This window comes from Sander vitreus, chromosome 6, assembly GCF_031162955.1.
Source record: "Sander vitreus isolate 19-12246 chromosome 6, sanVit1, whole genome shotgun sequence".
Taxonomy (NCBI): Eukaryota; Metazoa; Chordata; class Actinopteri; order Perciformes; family Percidae; genus Sander; species Sander vitreus.
The window spans coordinates 10,363,551-10,378,579 of NC_135860.1; the positions used below are offsets into that span (position 1 = coordinate 10,363,551).

Here is a 15,029-nt window from a genome sequence, read left to right on the forward strand (position 1 = left end):
CAATCTCTGTAATGAACTTTCTTAAAAGTCCTTGAAACCACTGACTAACTGATCTGTTAAACTCTTAATTGGATTGTGAGACCCACGATTTAGATAAAGGTTGAATAAAAGTGTTGTGTTGTAATGTTTGCAACATTCTGCTATACTTTAGCGATGTTTTCAAAGTATCATTTGGAAACTAAAGTCCATGAAAGACATTCTGATTGCAACAACCTTGAAAATCCAAAGACTTGTAAGACTCTGTGCTCAGGGCAACATTTGAGGCACATCAAAGCATTCTGTATCACAGTATGTGTGCTTTTCATGGTACAACTTGTTTGTGACCATCAGCCATTTAATTGGTGGTGGTGTGTCTTATCAGGTAAATGCCTGAGCTACTTCCAAAAAATGTGCGTTAATTACTGATGAATGTTTCAATGTTTACTGCCATAAAACTACATTTATCTTGATCCATCTTGATTTAATGGCTAGTTTTTCAATGATGAGCAGCATGTAGGCTTTTCAAAGTGTTACTGTGATTATGTTTCTATATGTAAAGATCTGCTCCATTTCTTAGTAAATGTCATATTCATGTATTGAGTGCTTATTTCTTGCTCTTACAACAAAGATTGTAAACAACTAAAATTCTTGCATTCAAAATCTTAATTAAATTATGTATTATCAGCAATGTTTACTGTAGTATATATTGTGCATGATGTTTACTCATCATGCACAATGGCTGCTTACAAAGAAGGATATACCAGCCAAATGGATGTCTGTAATACTGCAATGTCACACAATACAATCAATTAGTTTTTAATGCATATTAAAAAAAGATGGTCATTAGAACTTGTAAGCATAAGGTAGGCCTTAATACAAAGTGGTACATAGCATTTTAATGGGGTACAAGGTCAAAGTGGAGTTAATTAACTTTTCTATATAGTGTTTTGAAGTTTATTCTATAACTCATACTTTAAATGCTGAAATGTTTATATAGCTATACGATTTGAATGTAATAAAGGTAACGAGTACCTAACTTTAAAAAACTAGATGTAGTGGTGTAAAATGTACAATATTGTAGTGCTGCCATTTAAAAAAAAATTAAATGGCAACTATTTTGATAGGCTAAGTCCTTTATCAAGCAACATTATCTCAAATGTGCGAATTTGCTGCTTTTCTCCTTAACAATATGTAAATTAAATAGGTGTGGTTGTGGTTATTCTGACAAAAGAAGACATATGAAGATGGAATCGTGATTCTGAGAATTTCTGATGGCAATTATTTGCTTTTTTTTTAGACATTTTCTAGACTTAAGAATAAAGATTAAAAAAAAAAAATGAGTCGATAATTAAATTACCATTGGTTGCAGTCTTACAGTACTTCCTTCTGAAAGGTCATGAAGTGGAAGAATGGACATACTTAGGCCTAAATAGAATCACAAAATTGTAAAGTATTTGCATACATTAAGTTACATTTTACCACTGTTGATAAGATACCCTATCATCTGAGTACATTTTTGTTGACTCAAAAAAGGAATACACAGGGTTTTCATGAGAAACGGCTGACAAAGGTTTCCAGAAAACAGTGTCACCTTACGACACGAAGTGAAACACCGAAGAAAACAACCAATTCCTCTTTTTTTCTGCCTGGTAATACCCTGAATACATACTTTAACATGTATCTACAGTAACTAATAGCAGGGAATCACTGCGTTTATCCACCAGAGGCGCTTTTCTCTGTTTATATTTTCAATGAGACAATCTCATAGGTAAAATCCAATATGGCCGTGCAGGGAGAGGAATGCTAGCAAAACTCACCCTTCAGATGACAAATATTACTTCATAGTGGTATTGTTTTAATATGGTAAAGTGAACTCGTGAGTCGCAATGTGGCTGCCATTTCGCATAGTCTGTTTAAGAAGCCAGACAGTTTGCAGAAGAAGCTTTGCTGCTGCTCTTTTAAAATGTTCAAGGCACAAGGAGAACGGTAACGTTACTGCTAACGTTTCTCTCTTCAGTCATTCAGCTGGACTTGCAGCACAGCCATGCAAGGCTCTTCTGTTCCGAAAACATGGAAACCCTTCTCAAGTCGTTCAGTAAGCCTTTTAAAATAAACATGTCGTTTTATTTGTTTCTGTGACCATGCAAATGCAATAGCATAGCTACTTTACAGTCAATATGTGGCTAAATATGCTCTTTAACGGAGGTGCGGCCGTTAACCAAACGTTAATTTGCCATAGCAACCAGTTGGTCTTCTTTTTTTAAGTATTTTCTCTTGTAACATTTTTAAATACTGTTAAAAAAACACTTCTGATAAAGTATAAATCTTATCTTTTGTCGCTTGTCCAAGTAAGTTTTCAAGTGGAACTTCTTCGCCTTTTCGTGGTGTGCGAAGCCGCAATGGGCTCATTCATTGCTGCCCCCTTAGCTCGGAGGGCAAAAATACACCTACTGGTACTTGACGGTTAATCAGAAGCGAATTTGTTGTGGTGGCTGGTTTCCCCTAATGGCCACAAGGGGCAACAATAAGCACATTCCACACTCGAAAACACAATATGTACTTATACAGTCTATGATATATAGCTACACATATATGCTTTATCGGAAGTGTTTTCAAACAAACAGTAAGACGATGAGTAAAAAAAATGGTATGGTGGTGCAATGCAGTGGTTGGGAATTACCTTTAACCTCGTTAAACTATTAGTGGCTGTTAGCTTCCTGAGTAGAATGTTGAATACTTGTGTAAAAATGGCATAACAAGTTGGAAAAATGTCAATCAAAATTTCGCACACCCCAATATGTCATATGCAATTGCTTGTAATGTTCTACCAACAGTCTTAATCCCAGTGCTAATCAATTGACAACAGATGAAAGCAACAAATCCCCATATTGAGAAGCTAGAACAAACAGATACATATTTCAAACAATTCATTGATTTTTAAAATGGTTATTGCTTTTCTGTTAATTGACTAATTTAATTAATTATCTATCTGTGATAGTCTGATGTGCTATATTTAATACATTAGAATGCTGTCACCAAACCAAAAAACTATGAGTATACATATGCTTTTGTATATGACTTTATTTGGTTGCCAGGTTGGAAGATGTAGATCTGCCCCCCATGGGTGCGAAGGATGTCCTGGTTAAAATGCTGGCAGCTCCAATCAACCCATCTGACATTAACATGGTTCAAGGTATTTGTTTTTTTGGTTACCTCTACACTAAACAGCAGCACCCAAACAGTAGCTCAATTTGAAAGCAGCTCTACCAACACAGTATTTATGTTTTTAGGTGTTAAGATCAGTGGTTTATCTGACATTGTTCATCAGGTACTTATGCTATCCTGCCTGACCTCCCAGCAGTTGGGGGGGCAACGAAGGAGTGGCCCAGGTCATAGAGGTGGGTTGCCAGGTGAAGTCCCTCAAAACAGGAGACTGGGTCATTCCAAAAGATGCTGGTCTAGGTAAAAATGCATATATGAGTCCACACATTCACAATTATGTCTCCCAACATGAGCTCTTAATAGTTTTATATGTTTGTGTGAACAGGGACGTGGAGGACAGAGGCAGTTCTAGCAGAGGACGATGTCATCTCGCTGTCGAATGACATTCCCTTGTTGTCTGCTGCCACACTGGGGGTGAATCCCTGCACTGCCTTCAGGATGCTCTCTGACTTTGAAGATCTCAAGCCAGGTAATCATTTCCACACACAGGGTCAGAACATTATTTTTCTTACATAGAACCACAAGCCCCTGGATTACACATACAGGGGTAGACAGAAGGAGTCCCTTTATTTTACTCATTACGTTCCACTTTCAAAAGAAAATGTTGGTTAAATTGCTTTTTTTCTAAATGAAGATTTGAGGATGCGGTGTTTCTGCCTACGTTATCTCTGAAAACATGACATGCTGTGCAGTAGTTTTAGCCATCATGTGACAGTTTCCCTCAACCTGCTGTCCTTGCAGGGGATTCTGTGATCCAGAATGCAGCCAACAGTGGAGTTGGGCAGGCTGTAATACAGATTGCTGCTGCGAGGGGAATAAACACTATCAACGTCGTCAGAGACAGGTGAACAAGTATATTAAGTCTTTTCAGGAGAGGAAACTTCTCAGTCCGAATCATTGGCTCAGGTAATCAGTTCACCTGAGATAATGGGGTCTTTTGTCCAAGGGTAACGGAAGGAGAGTTTTGTGTGCTAGAATTTATGACTAATGCACTTGTTCATTGATTCTTCCTTTTCAAAGGCCAGAGTTCACACAGCTCTGTGATAGGCTGAAGGCCATGGGAGGAACTCATGTGATCAAAGAAGAGGCACTGAGGCGGCCTGAGATGAAGGAACTGTTCAAGGTCTGTGGGTCTGAAGACATCCTAAAAAATAGGATCATGTGGCTTTAGCTATTGGTGAAGAAGCACAGTCATAATTATGTTTTTTTCTTTTATAAAGACCTGCCCAAAGCCTAAACTGGCACTGAATGGAGTCGGAGGCAAAAGCGCAACAGAACTGCTACGTCATCTACAGTGAGGATATTGAATCATCTTTGCTGACACGATTTAATATCTTTCACTGAAGAGAAAATCTGATCGGAACATGACATAATTCCCATATATTCCAGGTTTGGAGGATCTATGGTGACATATGGAGGGATGGCCAAACAGCCAGTTACTGTCCCTGTGGTAAGATGAAGTCTCCCATTACATTTCACAGAGATACTTTTCTCTCAGCACGCTTACTTAACTTGTTCTCTCCAGAGTGCTCTTATTTTCAAGGATGTGAAGGTTCGGGGATTTTGGGTCACACAGTGGAAGAGAGATCACTCAAGCGGTGAGTCGGCATGGAGTTTCCTCTTTCATCAAAATAAGTCTCTTAAAATGAATTTAATGCGAAATTATACTAACTTTCTCTTTAGATGGGAGGGCATTCAGAGCCATGCTGGATGAACTGTGCCACCTCATTCAGCAGGGAAAGCTGACAGCTCCTGCCTGCACCGAGGTGGGCCTCCGAGACTACAACAAAGCTCTGGACACAGCTATGCAGCCTTTCACCTCAGCTAAACAGGTCCTGATCATGTGAACAGACTCATCAACTAATCAATACACTGTCATGACCAAAGTGTATGAACTGAATTGTAACCCCAGGACTGCCACATTATTGTTTATGTGTCAATCAAATACACTGCTCAAGCACATACTCAATAAATGTGTCTTCACAGCAGGTGCAAAGTCCAGCATCTGTCACATTATGACATTTTGAATTCCGCTATGTTTACTGACAGTAATTAAATACATAAATCTTTATGTAGTGATGTGGGATAACAGGAAGCATGATAGAACCCAGATAATGCAGCTTTATCTGATATGTTTAGTAACAAGTGTGATTGTTTTTCAAGTTATATAGGCATGAGTAAGTGCAATTTGATATTAATCAACAGATTTACAGTTGCGATAATACTGATACTCGCATATTGATTCAGTATTGATTGAACTGTTTTAGCCATTTCTGGTTTTATTAAATAGATCCAGCATAGTTTGACAGTTAAAGCTTGAGGTTTAATAAACATTTGACAAAAGTCTACTTTAGCCTTTTGAGCCACATAAATACCACATACTTTTTTTTCTTCTATTGACTGGGAATACAGTATTAAACCCAGCACCAATAAACCAACGTCAAGAGGCCACATCAGAGATTGCTGAAGCCAAAAGTTGTTGTTTCCCTGCTTAAGTACATCTAGTGCATGACTCACTTACATTATAGATGGCATATGATTTAAAAGAGGAAAACCTGTGATGTTTACTGTTAAATATTTACAGGACCACAGTGATCCGTGATAGATGATCACTACCAATTGGCAAACACCAAACTTACAGCCACGGAGAGGACCAGTAGAAACCCACCATAAATGGCAGCAGCCCCTTCTTTTTCCAGACAGTGTTCATACCTGTCAAAGTCTACCTCTCTGGCTGCACACACGTGGTCAACACGGCAGTCACTGTTACACTCTGTCAGATCATAGCTGACAGAGTTGAACTCATAGTACTTTTGTAGGTAGCAGCGGCTACTAGCAATGCGCTCCAGAGCCTGATGCATGGAGGCTGGGGAGGCGTCTGGCACTCTGAAGCTCTCTGTGAGTCGATACTCTTTCTCCCAGCGTCCGCGTGCTACATTAGCTCGTGTGAGGTTCAAATAATGGGTCACCACATCCTGAGTGTTCAAAGAAGTGGTTTCAGAAACAGAAACTGGAACAATAAAAGCACTAGGTGCTTATGTGGAGGCTGTATATTGCAGCTTAGGAAGGCTCCTAAACATATTTAAATAGAATTTATACAGACTGGTCTTGACCTACTTTGACTAGGAGTGTTTGGGTGTCATATTCAAAGACACGAATCCCAGGGTTGTTGGCTCCATCCATGACTCCAGGAAGTGATGTTTTCCACGGTGTGACACCTGGGCTCAGGAACATCGTACTGATGGGAGAGCCTGTAGAAACAGAAGGGCCATCACCTCTGATTACAACAGTATTATGTGCCAAAAGGTAACATTTGGACACTTAATGTGAGAAGCACTGTGCGACGCAGTCCAGAAATTAAAAAGTAAAATCACTAAAATACCAACCAAACACCCCAATGCAAAACAAGGAAAAGCAATAGTACTACAACAGTCTAGCCTTACCCTCTGAGTTGTAGAACATTCGGAAGCTATCAGTATGATGATGACCAAAGAACTGTCCAAGTATGACTGAATGATGCTTCTGAATTAAATCCAAGTATAGCTTGTTGAATGAAGGCATGAACCATGGCTTATTTCTCTTCTTCTCAAAGAAACCCGGGGGAACATGGCCAATGATGTACACCTAGTAAAGAAACCAATGTAGAGTTAGCAAAAAGTATCCATTTTCATTCCCTGTAGTCAGAGTTCTACTATTTCAATTCATCTTTTTGCAAGGCATGAGTTAAATTAGGCTGGAGCACCTTCAGATTTAGGGAGTGTTTTGGTTGTAAAAATGTTGATATCTTTTCCAGGAGATAATCATTCATATAGGGGATGTAAACAAAGTATTCTTCCTGTTAACTATGGTAACCAGCGTTAAAAAGAACAATGAGGTATTCATTACTCACTGATAGATTTATTGATCTCTAAGCAGTAATTAAAACATGACATTAAATCCAATTGAACCACTGTTGCAAAGCACAGATAGACAAGATGCTTTGCCTTTTCTTTGTTGTTGGCAGCCTCTGTAAGAACCTGATCCGCCCAGTTAAACTGGCCAGCTGGGTCGTCCATGTCCTGGGTTGCCTTGTTCTGGTCATAGTAGAGATTAGTGTTGAGGACCAGCATCCTGAACCCTGTTCGATTCAGCAGCTTTTCTGTGTAATATCCACCTATGTAAAGAAAAATATTGAAGACAATGCATGACACAATTGGACGTGTGCTTTCAAATGTATAATGCCATGCGTCATAAGGTGTTTTAGTGATTCTTAGAAAAGCAATTGTGTTAATATCAAAATTAAGTATCACAGGAGACTCCAACCAACCTTTTTTAAATGTTCCACGGGACTCTGGATCCAACCAGCCTTGCCACATTTCTGCTATTTGGTTATAGATGTAGTTTGGGCCTGCAGGAAGCTGGCTCTTAGGGTGGTAGTCATGGTTGCCCAGGGCAGGGTAAACTTTAGTGTCTAAAGAAGGTTTTATCAATAACACAAGTTCATCAATACTGCAACACTACAGTAAATGTTGATCTTTGATGTTTTCTCCCTTAAATACACAGGATGTACCTTGACCTCACACTTACTTGGAAACACCTGATTTATAATGTGGGTAAGATTACTGATAATGTGGAGCACTGCTTCTTCTCCCAGATCCTCATTGGGTACATGTGGTGTGTCGTCTCTGAGAAGCAAAACAATAACTAGTAGATAGTTTTAGGATTACATGCTAAACGAGGAAAGTGATTATATTTTGGACCCCACAGTTGATGAGGGTTTACTAAAGCAGAGTCTGAATATAATTTACAAAGGAGGCCCACAGGCAATATACCGTCACTTGAAATACTTCCAAGCTGTGTCCCTGTAGTGCATGATATCTGGTTAAAAACAGTACAAAGCTGCACATGCATTTCTCTCTGGAGATGGACTTAGGACTCAACAAGCCAGCAATACAGTTACAATCAACCCTAAAGTGGATACATACCCTGTCCATAAAATAAAGTCCGGGTCTGGTAGAATATCCTTCATGGCATACACAGAGGAGTTTATAAGGAGCCATGGTGAGTCACAAGCATAGTCTCCAAATTTCCCCGCATTGGCCGCAGGTCGTGTGCCACTTGATGCGCACACAAGTTCAGGATTATCGGTCAGATTGTATGTTGGGTCCCAGTGCAGATCCGTGATGTGCCAGAAGTTTCCTGGATAAAAACGAATCGCAATACGCACATGATGTCCCTGCACGATGAGAGTTATTAAAGAAACATCTAGCCTAATTTTAACAATAACCAAGCTACATACCTGACAGTGCAACGACCTCTTTTAAAAGTAGACATGATAGGAGCAGCCTTACTGTGGACATGTTGAACTCTTTGAGGAAAGCAAACGTCCGAAAAAAAGTCAAGTCCAGGTATGAGAGGTAAGTCTTTAAAGGGCAAAACAAGATAAGATACAGCTATTCATGACGCGTCTTTGGCCTGAAGGTGGTCCGTTTATTTGGCTACTCATGAGACACTTTATATTGTGTTCCCTCAATTGTTAACGAAGATTATCCACCTACCTCTGAATAGCCCAATATGTAGGCTACTACACCTTTATGGCGTATAATTAAGAAGTTTAAACGTCAATATGCATTTTTCTGAAAGGAAAAATAGCCGCAAGATTAACTGATTTTGGCAGCAGTCCCAAAACACACTTACTGTAGGCCAACTAGGCTGTAACCGGTAGATAGCAACATAGGCTACAAATACTCCAAAGATTTTTATTTAGATATTGAAACAGTGTAAAGACTAGACCAATATATATTTATAGGCTTATTTGAGAATGGCATAAAAAGTGCCGAATCCCATGTGGGATAAAAATAAATATCAAAGCCCTACTTAAGTTGCCTTTTATGGCGTGCATTTCTTGGACGTTCTTGGGGTTGTAATTTAACGGTAGATAATTAATTTCTTTGAAATTGTAATTGGAATAGGCGTTTACACAACAGTTGACACGGATGCAGCGATAGCAAAAGTTATTGTTGGACATTCATAGTAGGCTACAATCGTGGATGTATTAAGAGAACAACAATCAATATTTCCAGCAGGACGAGAAGGCAGCACAGGCTTGGATGACAGCGCAATACTATTTATCCCCGACCCATGCCTTTCAGGCAGTCTTTTCTCCGCGGCTGTATACCGCCCCCAACAAGCTATATCAACCGAGGTTTGTAATTACACGCTTACGGTATGGGTAGGGCCATTGTTGATTGTTGGAACTGTTACAAATACGGCATTTCTCCTCCAGAGAAGAACAACAACTGTCTGACAAGCCTGAATCAGGGCTAAAAACATCCTGGGTGACAGCCAACCGTTGGGTAGATTTCGCGGGACTTCTGCTACGCGCATGCGCGGTGTATTGAGTGTTTGGCGCGCGGGACTACACAAGGAAATCTACAGAACTGCGTGCGGTTGTCTCTGCTACACAGTGTTAATAACATTTCAGTTTAGCTTTTATTGACTTAATAACAAAGAACCAACATGTGGAACCAGGGTGAGTTTTATATGCGCACTGTTGCGTTCATAAAGTGGTCGAGTCGGCTTGTTGACGTTGTCTGGCTGCGGCTAACGTTAGGTTGACTAACTTGCCTCTTTGTTGTTGTGTCTTTGATGGTAACGTAAACGTGAGTTGATGAAAACTGTTCTATCTGAATGGGAAGAGCAAACCGCTCCTTATATCAGCTGTCTATGCCTGTCTTGCTTTTTCAGGAGGGCACAGTGAGAGTATGGGCGGAGGTTACACTCAGTCTCCAGGAGGCTTTGCATCACCTGCCCTATCCCAGGGAGGAGAGAAGAAAGGGGTTTGTAACGATACTGAAGACTACACTACAACTTCTTTTAATTCCAATCTAAACTTGAAACCGATGTAGAGCACACAATAAGAATACAATTTAACGTTATCCTTAAAGTTGCAAATTCACATTTTAAATAGATTAGGTTTATCCTATCAGAAACATAGCCTCTCTTTCCCATTTAAACATTTGTTCACATACTTCTGTGTAATTATGGAAACACTGACTGTGTGTATATGTTTTGCAGAGAACCCGTGCCACACAGATAATCCCCTGCACAGTGTCTCAGATTATGTCTGCTTCCCAGGCTGATGAAGCCTTCAAAGTAGGAGATGTGGAAGTTTCCCAGGTAAGCTGAAGCAAAGCAGTGACTGCATAGTGGCAGAAAATAATCATTTTGTTCAGTAGTGTCTGATGGTGTTATTGCATAAGGCTGAAAGAGTACTACATTCATCAGTTGATCTCTATCGTTTATTACATCATGTTATCAAACGTTTTGGCTTCTATATGGGGACATGACATGACATGACATTGATGATGTCTTTAATTACCTTTTTTGTCCAACCACAGTCTAAAACTCAAAGATATTCAATATACAACGATACAAAAAAGAGTAAGTAAGCAGTAAATCCTGATTTGAAAGCTAGAACTAGTAAATGTCTGGCATTTTTGTTTGGGAAATTACTTAAAGGGATACTTAATCTTGGGCTCTGGGAAAATATAATGGGCACTTTTCTCTACTTTGTGACATTTTTATAGAGAACAACGATTAATCAATCAAGAAAATAAGCGTCAGATCAGTCAATAATGAAAGGGATTGTTAGCAGCAGCATCCCTAGTTATCAAAATAATTGGTTTGGAAATTATGCAAAATTATCATTCTTCAAGAATTCTCAACATTAGATTAAGACATTGTGCAAGTTACAACCTCCCTCCTAAAGTTTCACTCTGGATGAAATAGGTGGGTACTTTTCACCTGCTCAACAGTGATGAGGACCACAATGCTGCCAGAATAAACCATTAGATATTGTCAGAGAAAGAGGAAAATTGCCCCAAAACGCCCCACTATTTTTGGGGACAAATTATGAATTGTTTGGTGCATCATGTACTTACTCAAGATATGCTACACTACAGCATGTTGATACACCCCTATAATAATAATAATAATAATAATGTAGCCATTTAACCTTCTTGATCTCACTGTTGGATAACAGTTCATGTTTTATGTCATAGGTTACCATTTTGGGTATCATCAGGAGCACAGACAAATCCATGACGAACATCCAGTATAAGGTCGACGACATGACGGGTGCTCCCATGGATGTGAAGCAGTGGGTAGACACAGAGGTCAGCGACGGTGCTATTATCCTTGCTCAAACAATTACAAAATATTCCGCTGTTTTATTTCATCTCAGTGACTTGTGAGAGAATCATGAATCCCTTGTCTGTTTAAATATAAACACATGATGAATAAAACCCAATACCAATAGTGATGACACGCAAGCATTAGTGTGCATAAAAGTCACATAAGTGTAACATGTGCAATATATACATGAGTAAAGATTAAAGCTAGGTTAGAGACACTCGTGCCATTATGAATTAAGATTGAAAAGGCCAAGACCCAGACCAAATGTAACATGATGTTACGTGCTGTGGCAATAATCCCACACTTTTTGCCACAAGAATGCACTAACTCAACATATTCCTGTTGGAAAAACTAAACATTGTTTTATTCTTGCTTGTTCAGAAGCTGTAGCATATCTTTCGTTGGTAAACTACTCAAATTCAGCCCCTTAGCAACCCTGTTGTCTCGGTTTGTGTAGGATCCCGGTGTGGACAGCACCGTCCTGCCTCCGGGCACGTATGTCAAAGTCTCTGGCAATCTGCGCTCCTTTCAGGTGAGTTTACCGTCCTAACGTCCTTGCGAGGCCACATGACCATGTGACCTTTAAGTAAGCTTGTTTCATGAGCAGCTGTATTGTACTGAACATTTTATGTTTTGAAAGTGTTATTCTAATGTATAGCATAGTACAGTATGCACAGAATTCAGCGTTACTGAATCTTTGTCTTCCTGTTTCAGAACCACCGATCTATCGTGGCATTCAGTGTCCGGCCCGTTGAGGACATGAATGAGATCACCTCGCATATGCTGGAGGTTGTCCAAGCGCACATGGCACTCGGCAAATCTCAGACCATGGTGAGAACTCCTACGCATAAACCTCATCAGTCTGTATTGTTTGCTGCTGCAAACCCATAATTCGAGGAGGTCGGGTTAGCTATCAGTTCTTAATAAATAAATAGTACCTATGTTAAAGAATGCTTTGCTAAAGTTAGTACTGGACACATCGGCTAAGTTTAAACATGTCATCATTTAAAAAGATACTGGTAATCTGGCATAAACAAATCAATGTGATGCTGAAAAGCGGTGCTATTATTAAAAGGCTGTTTGTCGGACAACTTGTATCTGAGGAGAGTATACTATGCCTGGTTTCAGCATGCACCAACACTGGTGTGTAGTCATTTTAGCTTTTCTCAGTGTTTTTAACACGAGGGGACATTTTACAACAATTTAGTTCTGTTTCTCTTTCAGACGGGTGCCGGAGGAACAATGAGCAGTGACGTCATGCCCATGTCGCGACCGGGCAACCTGGGAAACACGGGAAGCATGGGAGGTGGCTATGCAGGTGCTACCGACATGACTAATAATGGGTTAAGCGCAAACCAGAATCAGGTGAGTTTAAATCATGTATCAATATTAGAATTTTAAAATACACTAGTTTTAGAAAGGTTTGCTCCATTATTATATAGGTAAACACAGAGGGACCACTCAGTCAGTGTGTCCTGGATGCTGACCCAACACTGACAATGAATGTACTTGACATTTACTGTTAATTTGATAATTAAATATATTTTTAAGCTTTACAAACACACAAAAAAAGCCTTTTAACAATGATCTGTGAACATAAATATGTGACAGTCTTCATCAAAGCAAGCTGTTTGTTAATAAAAAGCTAATGTGAACAAGAACATAAACTGTCAGTGTTTTTGTCAGTCCTAATGCACGAGAAAAACCTTGCACTACGCAATGCTAAGTTTCCCATTCTTCCTGTCCCTCTTAGCTGTAACTACTGTCACAGAACATAAAAATAGCTTACTCAGAAAAAAAATGAATGATTCACAAATGGAAGTTTCTATAATTGAAGGATGCGTCTGTATTTGCAGTTTGACGCTATGTGCATGTTTTAATACGTCTTCTTTTTTTTCTTTTTTTCATCTCACAAGGTTCTGAGTTTGATAAGAGCCTGCCCAGACCCAGCAGGGCATCAGCATTCAGGACCTAAAGCAGAGACTCAATGTCATGAGTCTGGCTGTCATAAAGTAAGAAAAGTTTAGTTCTCTTTTCTTAGCTAGCTTGACCACAGATGTGCAGTCTCATACCATCTGAAGGCGTTATCTGATTTAAAAACAAATAATCTGTTGCAGTAAGGGATGTTGCTAATACATTGTAAAACCTAAACCAGGAATCTCCCCGCTTATTGACATCTATGGAAACCTCGTAGCTGTTCTTTTTGTCCAGCTTTAAAGGTCCAGTGTGTAACGTGTTTAGTTGTTCATTCTCAAAATTTGTGTTGCCAGTTCACAAACTTGTCCTTTTTTCATAAAGATTTACCACCACCATCAATTCCAAGTATTCCTCTTGGCTTGAAATTTTTCATTTGCGTTTGCATGAACTGGGGTAGACGCTCCATAGTCATGCGCCATCTTGAAATACGTTAGCCGGTAAGGGACATACAGGACATACTGCTCCGCCTCTCGCGTTTTTCACTGTCGCATGATAAACTGAGAGGTGCTGCTAATGGGTAACGTTGCTTCCCGGCCCCGGCAAGTTTGAAGAAGGAAACACGGAGGACCACACGTAATCAAAATCCAGATTTCAGGAAAAAGAGTCTTCTTCTTCACCCAGAAAAAGAAAAAAAGATATTGAAAAGAGCAAGAGACGGCGTCATCAGAAAAAAGCGTGATGGCTACTGTGGCTGTAATACGTACTTTGAACTGCGTGGAGCGGGAGAGTTGATTGCGATTATATGATCTCAACGCTAGATGGGAGAAATTCCTACACATTGGACCTTTAAAAGACTATATGTGACCTGGCTTTAAAATGACCAGTGAGGACCACTGCCAGGTTGTTTGAGGCCAGCAGTCCAATTCTTTTTATTTCTTCTTCAAACTTTGTTTTGTTGTCAAACCTTTCAAAAGCTACATCTTTATAAATATAGTGGAAATCAGAACCCGCAGACCGTTTTTAAGTTGAAAAGTTTAATGTGCTTTGCTTGAAGTTCTATATATATATATATATAAAAAAAAAAAGGGCTTCAAAATATTCATATTTCTCTTTGTGCTCTAACAGGCAAGCAGTGGAATTCCTAAGCAACGAAGGTCACATCTTTTCCACCATCGACGAAGATCACTACAAATCAACAGACAATGATGATTAGATTGCTTCACCTTTTGGCACCAGTTATTTGAGTTTAACCTGATAGAAGTCATTTGGTTTTTAAAACTCATAGCTAATAACTAAATCACAATAATGCCGCAGAACTGAGTGACATTCTTAGAATCCTTCTCTGTTTAGGTATTGTGGTGGGTGTTAGTTGAAGAACAAATGGTTTAGGCTTGGGGAGACCTTTCCGTTTACACATATCCCTGAGGTTGCTTCTGCTATTTTGCAAGTCCCAAAGTTGTTGCGGTTGAAGAAGCCGTTTAGCAGTTAATACTGTTATTCTGTATTTTCCACCTCCATTGTAAAGCATTTTTTTGTAATTTTAAAGATTTGGAAAGCAAGTATTCAATTTATTTTTGTCTATGTAACTTACTTTTGCCAAAATTAAAGATTATACTAAATACAGTTGGGTCATCTACCAGGAACTTCTATAATTTACACAGACACATTTGAAATATTTTTCTAATTGTTCCAATATAGTCTGTAAAGTGGGCTTTATTATTCAGGCCCTTTCACTT

General features: G+C 39.3%; 3 protein-coding genes across 3 annotated transcripts; 2 read left to right on the top strand and 1 right to left on the bottom strand.

Moving 5' to 3' along the window:
- Positions 1 to 1,736: 1,736 nt before the first annotated feature.
- Positions 1,737 to 5,222, top strand: mecr (mitochondrial trans-2-enoyl-CoA reductase). The gene is given in 11 exon segments (XM_078252447.1): positions 1,737 to 2,074; positions 3,075 to 3,172; positions 3,308 to 3,342; positions 3,345 to 3,441; positions 3,527 to 3,670; positions 3,943 to 4,045; positions 4,222 to 4,324; positions 4,422 to 4,495; positions 4,591 to 4,651; positions 4,727 to 4,799; positions 4,885 to 5,222. Coding segments are annotated over 11 exon segments (1,161 nt in total). The 5' UTR covers positions 1,737 to 1,865; the 3' UTR covers positions 5,049 to 5,222.
- Positions 5,223 to 5,640: 418 nt separating this feature from the next.
- On the bottom strand, positions 5,641 to 9,511 carry smpdl3b (sphingomyelin phosphodiesterase acid like 3B). Its single transcript, XM_078252445.1, has 8 exons — positions 8,480 to 9,511; positions 8,166 to 8,379; positions 7,768 to 7,865; positions 7,508 to 7,651; positions 7,185 to 7,354; positions 6,645 to 6,825; positions 6,319 to 6,452; positions 5,641 to 6,176 (listed from the first exon to the last, which is right to left on the bottom strand). The coding sequence occupies exons 1-8, from the start codon at positions 8,538 to 8,540 to the stop codon at positions 5,814 to 5,816; spliced, it is 1,365 nt and encodes a 454-aa protein (XP_078108571.1). The 5' UTR covers positions 8,541 to 9,511; the 3' UTR covers positions 5,641 to 5,813.
- Positions 9,512 to 9,566: 55 nt separating this feature from the next.
- Positions 9,567 to 14,916, top strand: rpa2 (replication protein A2). Its single transcript, XM_078252450.1, is given in 10 exon segments — positions 9,567 to 9,712; positions 9,928 to 10,019; positions 10,258 to 10,359; positions 11,244 to 11,357; positions 11,834 to 11,908; positions 12,091 to 12,207; positions 12,601 to 12,741; positions 13,293 to 13,325; positions 13,327 to 13,388; positions 14,419 to 14,916. Coding segments are annotated over 10 exon segments (837 nt in total). The 5' UTR covers positions 9,567 to 9,699; the 3' UTR covers positions 14,507 to 14,916.
- Positions 14,917 to 15,029: the final 113 nt, after the last annotated feature.